The sequence below is a fragment of the Tamandua tetradactyla genome, chromosome 1 (assembly GCF_023851605.1).
Source record: "Tamandua tetradactyla isolate mTamTet1 chromosome 1, mTamTet1.pri, whole genome shotgun sequence".
NCBI classification, from domain to species: Eukaryota; Metazoa; Chordata; class Mammalia; order Pilosa; family Myrmecophagidae; genus Tamandua; species Tamandua tetradactyla.
The window spans coordinates 128,722,601-128,740,847 of NC_135327.1; the positions used below are offsets into that span (position 1 = coordinate 128,722,601).

Consider the following 18,247-nt stretch of genomic DNA (forward strand, 5'->3'; position numbering starts at 1 on the left):
TAGTCCACCTGTTAGATTAGGGGATAATAGAGGCCAGGTGATGAGTGCAGTTTTAGCTAAGGTCCATCTCACTGTGGGTCCAGTGGGTCCTTGGACCTATTCAGTAGTTATTTCCCCAGTTCCAAAATGTATAATTGGAAGATACCTATGTAGCAACTGGCAAAGTTCCCACATTAGTTCCCTGACCTGTGGAGTGAGGGATATTAGGGTAGAAAAGGCCAAGTGAAAGCTACTAGAACTGCCTCTAACCATGAAAACAGCAATTCAAAAGTAAATACTACACTCCTGGAAGGATTACAGAGATTAGTGCTGCCATCAAAGACTTGAAGGATGCAGGTTGGTGATTCCATCTACATCCCCATTCAACTCTCCTATTTGCCCTGTGCAGAAAACATGGATCTTGGAGGACGACAGTGGATTACTGTAAACTTAACCAGGGAGTGACTCCAATTGCAGCTGCTGTTTCAGATACAATGTCACTGAACAAATCAACAAATATCCTGGCACCTAGGATATAGCCATTCATCTGGCAAATGCTGTTTTCTCAATAGCTGTTAGTAAGAATCACCTGAAACAGTTTGTATTCAGTTGGTAAAGCCAGCAATATACCTGTACTGTACTACCCCAGGGGTAGATCAACTACCCAGCTCTATGTCATAATCTAGTCCACAGGGATCTTGATGGTCTCTCCCTCCCACAAGATATCACACTGGTGCATTATATCGATGATATCAAATTGATTGGATCTAGTTAGCAAGATGTAGCAACTATTCTAGATTTATTGCTAAGTCATTTGTGTGTCAGAAGGTGGGAAATAAATCCAACAGAGTCCTTCTACCTCAGTGAAACTTCTACGTGTCCAGTGGTTTGAAGTATGTTAAGATATACCTTCTGTGCTTGCTTCAGAAGCACATATACTAAAATTGGAATGATACAGAGAAGATTAGCATGGCCCCTGCACAAGGATAACATGCAAATTCGTGACGCGTACCATATTAAAAATACATACATATATATATATTTTAGATATATATATCTTCTAAGGAGATATATATATCTTCTAAGGAGAGTGAAAAGCTGCTGCATATGGCCCCTCCTAAAACTAAAAAACAGACACAATGCCAGTTAGCCTCTTTGGATTTTGCAGACAACAAATTATTCATTTAGGTGTGCTACTACAGCCCATGTACCAAATAACTATAAAAGCTGTTAGTTTTGAGGGGGAACCAGAACAAAAGGAGGCTCTGCAATAGGATCAGCTGTGATGCAAGCTGCTCTGCCACTTGGGAAGTATGATTCAGCAGACTCAATGCAGCTGGAAATGTCCCCGCAGAAATAAAAAGGATAATAAGATGCTACGAACAACTGTATGCCAACAAAGTAGACAACTTAGATGAAATGCACAAATTCCTAGAAACAAACAAACTAACTAAACTAACACTAGAAGAAATAGAAAACCTCAACAGACCAATTAAAAGTAAAGAGAGACTTCAGGGAAGATGGCCAAGTAGACTAGCTCGAACTTAGCCCGGCTCCATGGAAAACTTAGAGAAGGGTCAGAGGGGTGATTGAGATGGCAATTTGGGAGTGCAGCTGACCTGGAAGAGCCTTCTGCACTGCATGTGGCAGTCCTGGTTGCAGAGGCTGAGGAACTGAGAGGCAGAAAGCTGGAGCCTTGTGCAGAGGTGCAGAGCCCACAGGAGTGCATAGACGGGAGTGCAGGATTAGGAAGTAAGCCAGGCTGCATTCCTTGGGCACGCTACTCTCACCAGCACAGTCCCGTGGCAAATCACACTACACCCCATTTACCCGAATCCCTTCATCTGCTCCCATTTCCCATGCTCCAGGCGCCCCCACCCCATCAGCCCCCAGTACACAGAACCTGCCCCACACCCCCACCCTAAGTACAGCCCAACCCACCTCTCTTACACCCTTCTTGAGCATTACCTCCCCCTCCCTGTTCCCTGCAAACTGTTGCCAGTGCATAAAGGCTGTGGGCACTAACCTGATACCCAGGCTACCCCTACTCCTAACCACTTCACACCCCCAAGAGTGTCTCACAGCCTCACTCCACCCTGCCTGAGCTCTGTGCACCCATTTATAGCACTCCCAGGCCCACACATATGCATGGGCCCCCAATCACATCATTCAGTTCTGGGAACCACACTTTACAGTAGTCAGAGCCATACATATGCACGGCCCTCAGCCATACTTTCCAGCTCTGAGGAAGTGCTGACCTGCATAGCTGGGTCACATCTGCCCCCAATCCATGAAGGCCTAACGCTGACCTGCTGCCACAGCTCTATGCATGCACACAAAGGGCCCCATGCCTTAGATCAAAGCACACCAGGTTTATGTCCCCAGACCAGTGCACCTGTATGGCCACATACTCCCTAGCTGCTGGGCACCCACATTCACAAGCATCAGCATAACATCCCCAACCTGCACCTATACCTGCCCTGAAGCAAATCACTGCACTGAGTGCTCCACCCTGTGCCCTGCTTGCTGCTGTACAAACATCCCACAAACACAAGGCCTTAGACTACTGAAAGAAATCAACTCCCAAAGTAAATCAATCAAGATATTTACATGCCACAAAGACAGTGGAAGATCACTAAGCATATCACAATGCAGACAGATATAGTCCTGCCTAATGACCAAATTAAAACAACAGAGGAGACACAGACACTGGAACAACTAACCAAACATGTCCATACAACTTGACTTAATAAAACAAGTGAGATAGCAAATAATACAAAGGAGATCAAGAGGATGGTAGAAGAGCATAAAGAGGAATGTGAAAGAATAAACAGAAAAATAGCAGATAACACAGAGATTAAAGACTCTGTTGACCAAATAAAAAACATACTAGAGGTACACAACACCAGACTTGAAGAGACAGAAGAAAGAATAACTGATATAGAGGACAGGATAACTGACTTTGAAGATTCAAAACAGCAAATGGCAAAAAAAAGATGAGAAAAATTGAATGGGAACTCAGGGATATGACAGACAAAACAAAGCACACAAATATAAGGATCATTGGTATCCCAGAAGAAGACGAGAGGAGTAAAGGGCTAAGAAGAGGAGTTGAGGATATAATGGGGGAAAACTTTCCAACCCTCATAAGGATATAAATATACAAGTCAAAGAAGCTCAACAAACTCCAAACAGAATAAATCCAAATAGCCCTTCCAAAGGCACATACTAATCTGTCTGTCAAATGTTGAAGACATACAGAAAATCCTGAAAGCAGAAAGAGAAAAACAATCTACTACATACAAGGGAAATCAAATAAGACTGATTTCAGCCTACTCAACTGGCACCCTGAAGGTGAGAAGGCAGTGGTATGACATATTCAGGATCATGAAAGAGAAAAGACTTCTAGCCAAGAATTCTGTACCCAGCCAAACTGTCCTTCAAAACTGAGGGAGAGGTTAAAGTTTCACAGACAAAGAAGTCCTGAAAGAATCTGTCAACAAGAGACCGGCCCTACAAGAAATACTAGAAGGAGTTCTGCTGGATGAAAAAAAAAAAAAAAAAAAAGACATGAGAGGGAGGTCTGGAGGAGGGCACAAAATTGAAAAGTACCACTAAGGATAATTTAAAGAATTCAAAGAGAAATAGGGAAAAGAATATGTAGATCTGACAAATAAAATAAAAAAGATGGTGCCATCAAGAAACACATTTTCAGTAATAACTTTGAATGTTAATGGACTAAATTCACCAATTAAAAGATACAGATTGGCAAATGAATTAAGAAACATAATCCAGCTATATGCTGCTTAGAAGAGACTCATTTTAACACAAGAATACAATAGATTGAAAGTGAAAGGATGGAAAAAAGACTTTCCACACAAGTTGTAACCAAAAGAAAGCTGGGGTAGCTATACTAATATTGGACAAAATAGACTTTAAATGTAAAGACATCATAAGAGACAAAGAAGGACACTATATACTAATGAAAGGGTCAATTCACCAAGAAGATATAACAATCATAAATGTTTACACTCCCAATCAAGGAGCTCCAAAGTACATGAGATAGACACTGGCAAAACCAAAAAGAGCAATAGATGTTTCAGCAATAATAGTAGGAGACTTTAACACATCACCTCTTATAATACAGAATATAGCAGACATAGAGATACATAGAAACTAGAGATGGGTGAACTGTTAGTTAATGAGGTTAACCTCCAATATAAGGAAATAGATGGGAGTGAAGGCGATTCTCTAGTGGGTCTAGAAGTAATATTATTATATTGAAGATGAACAAGATTGAAAGGGGTTGTATAGACCTACATGTCCCAATGATTCACACTAGAAATATTAATTAATTTTTGTAAGAATTACTTCAAAGATATAATTCTTGTATAAAGAGTGTTTAAGTCCAGGGTACAGGAGGAAAACTGCTATTGTGTGTTATGAGCTATGTTCAAAAGGAAACCATCAGCACTACCACAGCAACTGCAGAGCTAAATAATGGGGGGAGGAACAAGAGTTAAGAGGAGGTTTAGGTTTCCTATTTGCAAGGGTGTGTTTATTGGTTTTCTTTCTCTTGGGAACGATGCAATTATCTAAAATTGAGAATGCTGGTAGACTGTGCACTTTGGGCCTTCAACATGATGCCCGATGAACACAGGTGGCTGAAGGATGCACTGACAGAGAAGTTGACTGGCAAACAATGTTGTATATTTATGAACAAAGGTTGTGTTGCTACAAAAAGGAACAAAGTCGTGAGGCATGCAATGATGCAAATGAACATGTGGGACATTTGATGAGACAAAATAAGCCAGAAACAAAAGAACAACAATGGTATGGTCACCTTTAGAAAACACTTATAAGAAAACAGGGGCCTAGATTGAAAGCTTTTAGAGCAGACACATTAAGTTTGGAGTGGTGATTAACATTTCTGGATTTTGAGAGGCTGTTTTATATATAACCTGATATTTAGAAATAAGAACAAAGCCAAACAGGTTGGGGTTAAAGTAATTCAGAACACAGGAGTAAGGAAGACAGTGTCTATATTTTAGACCCACACATACTCTTTGAGGCCAATGGAAGAAAGGTTTATTTGATCTGGAACTGAAATTTTCTGTAGTGCATAATCTAATTCAACCTATTGGTATAGCTCATTTGAACAAATGAAACACAGGAAGCACAGAATAAGAAAGAGGTCCTTTAATTCTGTATAGATTATTGTAATGCCTGGAACCATCCTAGACTATATTTAGCAGATAATCAAGAAGTATTGGCAAAGTTCCCTGAGGGAGGGGAGAATGAATATGGAACTATTAAACCTTACCATCAGGGAATCCCCTGATACTGTGTCAAACTTTAGGGACACCCAAATCAATAGGTCATGCCCTCAATCATGGGGTTTACTCTTGTGAAGCTTATGTAGAGAGTGGTAAAGCTTAGACTACCTATAGGTGGTAGTTACTTCTGGAGGAACTCTGTTGTTGCTCAGATGTGGCCTCAATTTCTCTAAGCCCAACTCTGCAAGTGAAATCATTGCCCTCCCCCATGTCGGACATGACATCCACGAGTGAACGTCGTTATAGCACATTATAAAGCTACAGTGGTCAAAACAGCATGATACTGGCATAAAGAAAGATATACTGACCAATGAAATGGAACTGAGAGTTCAAAAATAGAACCTCATATCATATTTTGACATTCAACAAGGCCACCAAGTCTTCAGTTGGGACAAAAATTGTTTCTTCCACAAATGGCGCAGGGAAAACTGGATATTCAAATGAATGAAGGAAGACCTCTACCTCACACCTTATATAAAAATTAACTCAGAGTGGAGGACTTAAATATAAGAACCAGGACCAAAAACTCCCAGATGAAAATTTAGGAAAGGAACTTCAAGATCTTTGTGATAGGCAATGGTTTCTTAGACTTTACACATAAAGCACAGCAATGAAAGAACAAATAATTAATTGGAACTGCCTCAAAAAAAAAAGTATTGTGCATCAAAGAACTCTGTCAAGAAAGTGAAAAGGCAACCTACTCAATGGGAGATAATACTTGAAACTACATACGCCATAAGGGTTTAGTATCCAGAGTATATAAAGAAATCCTACAACTCAGTAATAAAAAGACAAACAGCTCAATTTAAAAAAATGGGCACGGAGACCCACATTCAATTCCCGGAGTGTGCCCATAAGAAAAAAAAGGGCAAAAGTCTTGAATAGACATTTTTCCAAAGAGAAAATTCAAATGTCTAAAAAGCACCTGAAAGCATGCTCAATATCACCAGCTACTGGGGAAATGCTAATTAAAACCCTGACGAGATATCATTTATACCTACTAGAATGTCCACTATTTTAAAAATAGAAAGTCATAAGTGTTGGAGAGGATGTAGAAAAATAGGAACACTCATCCACTGTTGGCTATGTAAATTGGTGCAGCAGCTTTGGAAGACAGTTTAGTGGTTCCTCAAGAAGCTAAGTATAGACCTGCTATGTGATCCAGGAATCCCAGTTCACTGCTAGGTATATGCCCAAAAGATCTGAAATCAGGGACACAAAGAGACTTTTGAACATCAATGTCCTTATTCAAAATTGTCAAAAGAGGCAAGCAACCCAAGTGACCAACAATTGTTGAAAGGATCAACTAAATGTGATTCACAGATGAGATAGAATATTAATCAGCTGTAAGAAATAATGAAGTCCTGATGCATGTGACAGCATGGATGAATGATGAGGACATTATTTTGAGTAAAATAAGCCAGATACAAAAGGACAAATATTGTATGATCTCACTGATTTGAATTAATCATAATAAGTAAATTCATAGAGTTAAAATCTAGAATATATGTTGCCAGGGGATAGAATGAGGGTAGAGAAAGAAAGAGTACTGATGGCTAATTCGTGCAGAATCTCTATTTAGGTTTATTGAACATGTTTGTAAATAGATAGTGGTGATGGTAACACATTATTGTAACTGTAATTCACACCACTAAATTATGGGTGTAATTGCGGTTGAAAGAGGAAGTTTTGGGTCGAGAAGGTTATCAGAAGGAAAGTTAGAAGATAAAACATGGGACTGTATAGCATAGTGAACCTTGTTGTCCATGGACTGTGGTTAATAATACAAATACAAGAAAGCCCTTTCATGAACAAGTGTATGACACTATTATAAGGTCTTAAAAACAAGGTGACATATGGGAAAAATTTACCTAATGTAAACTGTTCAATAGTTAACAGTAATTTTTTTTAGTATTCTTTCATCAATTGTAAGAAAGGTACCATACTAATGCAACGTGTAAACAATAAGGGGGTATATGGGATCATTGCTATTTTTCACAAGACTTTCCTGTAAACCTAGAACCTCTCTACTTAAAATTAGATAAGTAAAAATAATTTTTAAAAAACATTATGCTGAGTGAAAGAAACCAGACACAAAGTATTACATATTGTTTGATTCCATTTATATAAAATATAAATATAAATAAATTTATAGAGACAGAATTAGATTAGTGATTATGTAGGGCTGGGGAAGGATGGAAGAATTGAAAGGTGACTGCTAAGGGATATGGAATCTTTCTTTTTCAAGTAATGAAAACGTCCTAAACTTGACTGTGGTGATGAATGGACAACTCTGATTATACTAAAAGTCATCGATTGCATACTTTGTATGGATTGTGGTATGTGAATATATCTCAATAAAACCACTTTAAAAATTAGAATGCATTGTGGCCATGTTTGGGGCTCACTAAAAGAGGAAGCATCTCCACACCATCAATCTTACAGCCAGGTATTTAGAATGTGCTCTGTCTTCAGAAGGAGTCCAGCACAGTCAACAAGAAATGCACCCTGCATATTCGCTCTCCTCCAGTGGGACAAGTGATCTGTTCATCTCATCCATGAAGATTAAGGTTCACAACAGATTTAGATGCAACCTTCAAGTCAATATCTATAAATAAATGGACCTATAGACTTGGTCTAAAAGACCAAGACTAAAAGTTTCAAGAATAGCACGTCTTAATAAAAATACTAATCATAATAATCATCTTAACATTTCTTAAAATGCAGGGACAGAAAAAAGGGATAAAGAAAACAACTGATGGGAAAATGATTAAATGTTCATCCCTATGTTTACAAAATCAGTATTTCACCAAAAGTGGGGTTTTATGTCCTCTCTATGCTGACCAATTCTTGCTCCAACATTATATCTCCTTGAGTACCTTATTTTGAGTCTCAGAAATTTTTTTTTTTTTTTTTTGCATGGGTAGGCACCTGGAATCAAATCTGGGTCTCTGGCATGGCAGGCAAGAACTCTGCCTGCTGAGTCACTGTGGTCCGCCCTAGTATCAGAATTTTATGAAGTTTTACAAAGTTTCCTTCACTGTGCTCAAGTTACAGCTTTCTAAACTCATCCATCATAAACATGAGACCAGTTTGTATTTTATTCTCTATATTAATGTGACTTAACTTTCCCTCTAAAAATCCCATGAGCAGTCGTGGGTAATGCTACTCCACATATAGATTAGTTCTAAAGCATTAAAATAAATTATTAAAGTCGTTCCTTTTTGTAAAAAAAAAAGAAAGAAAAAAAGGAGGGCACTACATAACTGTCATACCAGATGGAAGATCATCCAAGGGAAATTCAAACAATCTGGATTTGTAAACTGAATGAAAATGGAAATCCTCCTGAAATGACAAAAACAAGAGAAATTAAGCACCGTATGGTTGATATCTCAGGGCCTCAAGCAAAGAAAGTTGGAGAAGCTGAGACCCTTAAAAGAACCAAAGCTTGGTTATGCACTCTCCTGGGCTTGGAGAGAAGAAGGGCAATTGCATAACCCCTCCTACCCACTCTTGATCAGCATCAGAGCAATATCCAATTAGAAGCAAAATGCCTTCACAGACACAGATGCCAAAGCCTGCAGTAATGGAAAAATAAATGAATGGACGTATTCCCCTAAGGAGAAGTAAGACATCTGGGAAAATGGGTTAATGTTTTTTATGACCGGTTCCTTTTCATGCATCCCTGCACCTATTAAAAGCCAGATGGCTTTGCTAGGCAAAGACTGCAGGGCTAACAACTTCCTGGTATTGGGGAGCAGGATGATTGGTACAAGGCAATTTCTAGTGAACCCTCCTTCAAAATTCTAGCATTATACAGAACTCCGTGAAAAACTTGGTAAAAAGCCACATTCTTCTTCTAAGAAAAATTAGTGTATATTCAAATCATTCTATCTGGTTTCATTCGATTACTTAAAAAACATTTTAGAATATCATAAATAGGTTAAGTTTAATTATACTACCTTAACAAATCACATTGTCAAGCCAAGTGACAGGTTAGCCAGCAGTGCACCCACAGAGAAATGGGTGGCAAAACAATATACATTGTTTGGAATTATTTGCTTGTCTATGTACCTGATCAGTGTTGCATAGTACAAGGAAGAATATCTATGTATACAGACATAAAATTTAATTTCTTGTGCTTATCTGTCATCAATAACATCAACTCAATTCTTTCCTAATTTGTAGGAAATCACTATTTCAACTAAAGTGAGAGAGATAATTAAGAAGAACTAGATTTCTCTAAATTTCATCAGCACTGGGACTTAAAGATAACAGGTATAGAGAAAAATCTGGGATCTAGAAAACAAAGGTGGATATGAGTATAGTACTTAATGGTGGGGATAGGAAACTTCAGTACACTTGATACAGAAAGTATGTTCAACATAAAAGGAACAGTAAGGGACAAAATTTTTTTAAAAACTTGCAGTTTTGATTTATTCAATATTTAATTCAACATATATTTACTATTCCAATCTTAAAATTTTGAAACTGAATTAAGAGTAGAGGAAAAAAGTGGTAGAAAAAGTTCTCCCCATCAACCTGCCTTCCCCAGTATCTGCCACAGCATAATGGAAGGAGCACTTACTTGAGAGGTGTCATTTTCTTCTGGCTCAATGAGATATGTGTGGTTCCCGTCATAGAACATCCCACTGCCAAGGACAGGAAAATAATTACAGTTGGCTATTGATTCTCTCCTCAGAACAAGATCATTTTTAAATCAGCAGCATTCAGAAGGCCAGAATATTACATTTTCCATTTCTCAGTCCCACTTATCACCACCAGGCAGACACACACACACACACACCCCTGAGGGAAAAGCCCCTTCCTCTGATTCCTTCCCCATGATCAAGATTGTCATTCTCTAGCCTTTGCCCGTTACTCCTCCATCTAGTCAATACTTGTAATAGTAGAGGAAGCATCTCCACACCATCTCTCCAACTTAAGGCCATGTATTTACAATCGCAGCTCCGTCTTCAGAGGAGAAAACAGGGAACAGAGCCAACAAACAGCCGAGCCAACAACAAATGCACCCTGCATAACCACTGCTCCTCCATGGGACAAAAGTATGATGAAAATTTTAATATGCAAAGACACACCCAGACTGTTTTTTAAAACTCCGACATTTCAAGGTCCTAAGATTTTTATGTATTAAACAAACCACAGGTGATTCTGATGCAGGTCGTAAGGAACCACACTTACAGTGGACTGCCCACCATATGGCTGAAAGACAACTTAGAAACAAGAGCCAACACATCTCATGAACTTATCATAAACTAAGTACTTTACACCTATTAACTCGTTTAATCTTTTCCACAACCCTATGAGGGAGAGGCAGTGTATTGAAGTTTGATGATGCTCCATTTATGTAGTTTTTACTTTGGTGCTTATGTTTACGGTATAAAGTCTAAAAAACCATTGCCTAACACAAGGTCCTGAGGATGCTTCTGCATGCTTTCTTCTAGGAGTTTTATAGTTCCACTTCTTATATTTAGATCCCTCATCCATTCTGAGTTGATTTTTGTACTCAAAAATAGGAGATAGGAGCCCATCATAATTCTTTTGCATACGGACATCCAATTTTCTCAGCATCAGGTGCCAAAGAGACTTCTTTCCCAATTGAGTGGACTTCACGGCCTTGGCCATAGAGGTGAGGGCTGATTTCTGCAACCCTCAATTCAATTACATGTGTGGATATGTTTGTCTTTGTGCCATTACCAGGCTGTTTTGTTTACTGTTGGTTTGTAAAAAGTTTTAAGCTCAGGAAGCATGAGTCCTCCAAGATGGTTCTTTTTTTTTTAGATGGCTTTGGGTATTCAGGGTCCCTCACTCTACCATATACATTTAATAAATAAATGGCTTTTCCATTTCTGAAAAGAACGCTGTTATGGTTAGGTTCATGTGTCAACCTGGCCAGGTGGTGGGACTTGCTTGTCTGGTTGGGCAAGTGCTGGCCTGTCTGTTACTATGAGGACATTTCATAGAATTAAATCATAATCACATCAGCTGTATTCACAGCTGATTCCATTTGTAATCAGCCAAGGGGCATGTCTTCTGCAATGAGTGATGCTTAATCTAATCACGTGAAGCCTTTTAAGGAGGATTCAGAAGAGACAGGCTCTCTTCCTGCTTCGGCTGGTGAGCCTCTCCTGTGGAGTTCGTCCAGACCCTCCATCTATTCACAGCCTGCCCTGCGGATTTTGGACTCTACGTTTCCACAGTTACATGAGATACTTATAAATTTTATATTTACAGATATTTCCTGTTGATTCTGTTTCTCTAGAGAACTCTAATAGAAACACTGCTGGGATTTTTTAACACAATTTCATTGAGATTTATTCACATATCATATAATTATCCAAAGTAGACAATCAGTCACAGTATCATCATATAATTGTGCATTCATCATCACAATATATTTTTGAACATTTTCATTACTCTATAAATAATAAAAATAAGACTAAAAATAAAAGTAAAAAAGAATACCCAAAACATCTCGTACCCACTATCCCCATCTTATTATTTATTTATTTTTTGTCTTTTATTTATTTTCTTGCTTATATGCCCATACACCAGATAAAGGGAGTATCAATCACAAGGTTTGCACAATCATATACAGTCACACCATAAAATCTATCTAGTTAGAAAGTCATCTTCAAGAATCAAGGCTACTGGACTACAGTTCAATGGTCTCTGGCATTTCCATCCAGTTATTTGAATACACCAAACACTGAAAAGGGATGTCTATATAATGCACAAATAAGAATAACCTCCAGAATGACCTCTCACCTCTATTTGAAATCTCTTAGCCACTGAAACTTTATTTTGTTTCATTTCTTTTCCCCATTAGGGTCAAGATGGCTTTCTCTATTCCATGGTGCCAGGGACAGGCTCATTCCTGGAGTCATGTCCCTATGTAGAGGGGAAGGCAGTGAGTTTATTTGCTGAGTTTGCTTAGAGAGAGGGGGTCACATCTGAGCAAAAAAAAAAAAAAAGGTTCTCTGGGGGTGACTCTTAGGCATAATTATAAGTATTCTTAACTTCTCCTTTGTAGGAATAAGGTTCATGAGGGCAAGGTCCAAGACTGAGGGCTTGGCCTATTAAATTGGTAGTCTTCAGTGCTCATAAGAATATCAGGTCTTCCCAAGGTGGGGAAGTTTTAATATTTCCACATTCTTCCCCAGTCCCTCAAGGGGACTTTGCAAAAACCTTTTTATCTCCTGCCCAGACTACTCTGACATATATCAGAGCATCACACTAACCTGTACAAACCACAAGATACCACTCCTATTCAAGTAATTTTAATGGTTGAATTAGCTGACCATAAAAGTTAAATTAGATAGAGTGCTACTGAAAATATAAATTTTACAACAAATGAGCATCTCTTCCTTTGGTGTCACATAGAAGTTGAAGTTTTCAAATACAATCAATATCATCCTTTACCCTGTCCTAACCAGCTCAGCTTCATTCATATCTCTAACTGAAGTCTGATCTATTTTTCAGTTTTCTAAATAAACAGTTGCTTAATGGGGTAATGATGATTTTCATGGCAGCAGAACTCGAGCTCTGAGTTGCAGGTGTCACACAGATGCCCAAAGTTCCAGGGAATAACCAGGATATACATAAAGAGCTGAGCATCTCAGAATTTATAAATAACTGTTACAAATCAGGAATAGATATGACTGCTACAAGAGCTTACAATCTAGAAACCTTTACAATTAAGCCTTCCCCTGCTAACCTATGCTCTTGAATTTAATTCTCAGAGTTGCACATTGTAGTCAGTTGATAATAGTGAGAAGCATTATAATATCTTTTTTGTTCCTGACTTATTTCACTCAACATACTGTCCTCAAGGTTCATTCACCTAGTTGCATGCTTCACAACCTTATTCCTTCTTGTAGCCACTCAATATTACACTATATGTATGCACCACAGTTCACCTTTCCATTCATCATTCAATGTACCCTTAAGCCACCTCCATCCATTATAAATCATGAATACTGACACCATAAACATCAGTATACAAATGTACATTCATGCCCCTGCTTTCAGTTTTTCCAAATATATACTCAGCCTCCTGTGGAACCACCACACTGCCCTCTGGGGTGGGACTGTACCATTCTACTCCCCTACCAACAGTGAATAGGTATCTCTCTCTCTCTCTCTCTCTCTCTCTCTCTCTTCCCTATGGGGGAGGAGTGCCAGCCTCTGCAGTCTGGAAGTGTTACTTACAGTTCTGTGCAGTGATCTCAGCCCTTCCACCTGTTCTAAAGTGGTATATGATGTGTGTGTCCAGTCACAGATGTCCCACAAACAGTTGTTCCAGACAGTTCCTGGCTATTTAACAGCTGCTCTAGAAGACTAACTAAATTCCACAGTCCCTACACTGCTATCTGGCCCTGCATCTTTTAGAGTTAGAGAATTCTAACAAAATTCTCTGTTAGAATTTTGGTTAGGGTGGTGTTGAAACTTAAATCACTTTGGGTAGAATTCATATCTTAACATTATTCAGTCTTCCAATTCACGAATATGAATGTATTTCCATATCTTTAGGTCTCTTTGATTTCTTTTAGTAATATTTTATAGAGTTCTGTATATAAGTCATTTAAATCCTTGTTAGACTAATTTCTACATATCTGATCTTTTAGTTACTATTGTAAAATGGAATTTTTAAAATTTTCACTTCACACTGTTCATTACTAGTGTATAGTAATACTACTGATTTTTGCATGTTGATCTTGTAACCCATCACTTTGATGAATTCATTTATTAGTTCTAATAACTTTATTGTAGATTTTCCAGGATTTTCTATATATACGATCACATCATCCCCAAAGTTTTCTATCTTCCTTTCCAAATGGGATACTTTTTCTTTATTTTTCTGGCCTCACTGCTCTGGTTAGAACCTCCAAAACAAGGTTGAATAACAGTGGTGGAAGTAAACATCCTTGTCTTGTTCCTGATTTTAGAGGGAAAGCTTTCGGACTTTTACCATTAAGCATGTATTAGTGGTGGGTTTTTCACATATGCCCTTGGGGTCTTGGCTTTTACTTTGAGAGAAATAAGCAGAGGAAGAAAACAATCTCCCTCAAGTTTTAAAAGTGCCAACCCAGCTACTGTTATAATAACCTTCATAACAACAAGGACAGAAGCTGGAAAGCTACTGCAGTAATCCAGGCAAGAAAAAATGGTAGTTTAGATCAGGATGGTGGTGGTAAGGTGGTAAGAATTGGTCAAATTCTGAATATATTTTGAAAATAGAACCAATAGGATTTATGATGGATTAGAAATGGAAGAGAAAGAAGTGTAAAGAAAAGAAGAGTCATAGATGACTCTACGGTTGAGACTTGAACTACCTGAATGATGTGGTTGCCATTTAATAAGATGGAAAAGATGGTAGAACAAGCAGAATGTGGAAAGCAGGGAGAAGGGAGCAGAGAGTAGAGGTAAATCTTGAGTTTGGTGTTGGATCTTTTAGGCTAGAGATAGCTATCAGCCACCTGAGAAACCACTCAGAGGGCTTGTAAAACATACTGTCTCCATTTCTACTTGGAGATATTCCTGTTAGCCACCCCTGTTAGGAAAATACTGTCCTTCTACTGAAATAAGGCCCTTATGGTACTGAAAGAACTTGTTTTATCTCTCAGGAGTCAGAGGGGAGTAAAGCTATAACTTAATCTTCTGCAGTCATTTTTCAGTTTCAGATGGAAATGACTGCATGTCACACAAGCTGTTAAACATAAAATAGCATTTGTCTTTCATTGATGCCTTAGCAAAAATCAGTTGGTTTCCTGAGCTATAATTATAATGGCCTCAAACTCTGCCTCTATCAAAAGTCTCTCATTCCTGATGAGCATTTTCCACATATTCTCAACTTTTATACATTCTTAGAACTGCCATTTCCATATCTGCAAGGTTTCAACCAAAAGTGTACTTTCTGAATGTGAATAATATTGCATTTAGAAAATAAACAGATTCAGGGTGCATGGGTGGTTCAGTGGTAGAATGCTCACCTTTCATGCAGGAGACCCGGGTTTGATTCCCGGACCATGCACCCCCCCAAAAAACAGATTCGGTTTGTAAGATATTACTGATAATACATACCCAAGGAATTAAAGAGCAGATCCTTTTGGAAATAGTAGACCAAAATGGCAGAGAATATTCTTTTTACTCCTGCCGAGAACTGGCCAGACCCATCCAGGAAATTGTATAAAACAATTACCCTCTCCCAAAGTTCACATGGCAATACTGATTAAGTAGCAAACAGTTTATTTTGTTTAAATAGCACCAGGTGTATTTGCTCTTGCATTAGGCTAGCATACAGTGGGGAAATTTGCTATTTTTAACGGTTTAAACATTATGATATATAGTATAAAGAAAGCAGGAACCAGTGGACTCTGGTTCCTATCTGATAAAATACCATTAATGATTCTTAAAAATGAAAGAGTATGCGTTTTATTTGTTTTGTTTGAAGAGTGACACAATTTTACTACATTTATACAAAATTCCAGTAAGAATACTGAGTCCATAAAACATGGCATATACTTGATAAAAACCTGCAGCTAGAACTAAGCCATGTGCTACAGGCCAACTGAGCTGAAATTAAAACAACTGCATCAAAACAAGATTTTGAAAGAAAAACAGTCATTCTGAAAAACCACCACAAGAGGACAATAAACTCACATTGATTCCATTCTTTAAGGTTACCATAGTTACAGGATTTTGTCATAACAGCAACATAACCCGTGCATCAGAACCAAAATATTGCCCCTTGATTCCTCGTATGTGAAAGTTGTGTGACTGCACATTCTTTATGGAAAAGGAATATGAACCTGATCATTTTCCCCTTCATATTCTTCAAGTGAATTCAGTAAATCAAGAAAAATGAAAATAAAATCTCAAAATTGTACTTGCTTATGTACTCAAAGGATAAGTCATGGATGAAATAATATACCTCATATGTAAATCACTATAAGATAATGTCAGTGATTTATATTTAGTGATATCTTCTGAAAACATTTCTGTCAGCAATTTGTTCACAATTCAGAAGGTAAAATTGAGTTGGGAAATTATAATTAACAAATAACAGAAAGGTAAAAGAGTATATTTATAACAAAGAGTATATTTGTTAGGACAAATATGTTCAAGTCCTAACATATTTGAACACAAGGTGGTTTTTCTATTTGTTTATTTTTGTTTAGTTTTAAACAAAGCAAGTTTCTAAGGACAGAAGTAAATTTCACTTAGTTAAAACTACTGAGGAAGGATTCTGGTTTCCACCTCTTTTATCTAGCCACTGCAAAATTCTTTAAAGTTAAATTTCATCCTCCAAATGGCTGTTGCAGGATTAGCAGCAAGGTATTGTTGTTAGGGGCTCAAGTCTCCATAGTATTAGAGCCCTTGGAAGGGCGGAGTATCTCCTCAACAATTCTCACCATACCATGTTCACTTGGGAATCTAAGAAATAAATTTTCATAAGCACTAGGCAAGTTCCTTATACTGTGGCTTTGTATTGAGAATTTAAGAAGAGAGAAAAAGTAACTTATTTTTCATATCACTCTTCCCTACAATGTCAACAGGTTCAACTGCAGTATTCCCAGTGAAAAGCTGTGCTAGTTTGAGATCAGATAAAACAATTTCACTGCTGAAAGGGACCACGACGTTTCTTTTTTCCATGTAAGAAAACCAGGGCCCCCAGATATTAAGCATGGATTCCCATGTTTGTTAAAATACTATTTATTTAAAGTAAAATAGTCTTTTGGAAAAACTGACAAGCAAATGGAAGTGTTTCATGTTCTCAGGCATATCCCTCCTTCTGTATTTAACTAGTCCTCCTGTTCTTGCCTTTTGGCTTCTCTAACTTACCTGCTGCCATACCTGACCACAGGTATCACACAAGTAGACTAGCTAGGTTTTCTGGCCTTTCCCACTAGATCTCTTTCCTAGATTTCTCGACAATCTGTCAATCTAACCTCCTCTGGAAGATTCTATCGAGGCCTGTTCAGGGACCCCTTCCAATTTCTTCAGGTAACCTTTCTCTGGAACCCTCAAATTTTACCTCACTCTTCAATTCCCACTCTAAGTTAGCATTTTTGCCAGTGTCTTTCTCTTTCAAAGAAAATAAATATACCTATCACATTCCACAGTAGGAAGTTGGACAGATTTGGCTTCCCCACTGAATTGTAAACTACCTAAGGACAGGGTTCATGCTTAATGGCCTTAATATTCGTAGCTGGCACACAGCAGACACTCAATGGCTGTTTATTTAGTTGAAAAATCCATCTCTAACACAGTAACAGAAAGGAGGTATTTTAAAGTTATCAACCGAAAATTTAATGAAATTACATTTAAAATACTGGCTTGTTTAGTACTAATAAAATAAAGTCAACAAGAAGGAACTGAGATGTTTTAGTCTAAATAGAGTGCTGAGGAATAACACGGTAGCTTTATAAGAGGCTTCAAGCCAAATAAGAGATGGCCACCTGTTGATCAGATTGTCAAAAAGACAAGGGAAGCAGATCTATTTCCATGTTAGACACTAGCAGATATTCCTTCACGGTGAAGGCTGAGAAAGGAAGGCCTTGGGGAAGGATGAAGTACTCCGTTCTATGCGGATGGCTGAGAACAGAAGGAACCCTCTCAGAGTCCAGAGCCGGCTGCAGGTGAGCTACGATTCTGGCTTAAAAAAAAAAAAAAGGCTGGAACAAGAGCTCATGAGGTCACTTTCAGCCTTTTGTCTTTGCTTAAAAACTCAAGAATTTACATCTATTGAAATGTTTATTTTTCCATGAACATATAAAAACTAACATCAATGAAAGAAGGGATTGAATTAGTAACCAAGGCCAAACATTCAAAGAAACAAAAAAAAAAAACAGTTACCCACTCACATCTGAATTTGGATGACACTAGAAAAAATGCTTCAAATATCACTT

The 18,247-nt window shown here is 38.0% G+C and overlaps 1 protein-coding gene and 1 non-coding gene across 14 annotated transcripts in view; one reads left to right on the forward strand and one right to left on the reverse strand.

Annotated features, from left to right (window-relative positions):
- ADAM22 (ADAM metallopeptidase domain 22) overlaps positions 1 to 18,247 on the reverse strand; it is a 295,282-nt gene that overhangs the window by 94,873 nt on the left and 182,162 nt on the right. For all 13 annotated transcript variants that reach the window (XM_077144137.1, XM_077142422.1, XM_077138122.1 and 10 more), the window contains exons 6-7: positions 9,904 to 9,967; positions 8,591 to 8,660 (exon numbers count right to left, since the gene is read on the reverse strand). In XM_077144137.1, coding sequence (XP_077000252.1) covers positions 8,591 to 8,660; positions 9,904 to 9,967 — 134 coding nt within the window. The remainder of the gene's footprint in view (positions 1 to 8,590; positions 8,661 to 9,903; positions 9,968 to 18,247) is intronic.
- On the forward strand, positions 894 to 1,000 carry LOC143652709 (U6 spliceosomal RNA). Its single transcript, XR_013160804.1, has one exon. It is a non-coding gene; the product is annotated as a U6 spliceosomal RNA (small nuclear RNA).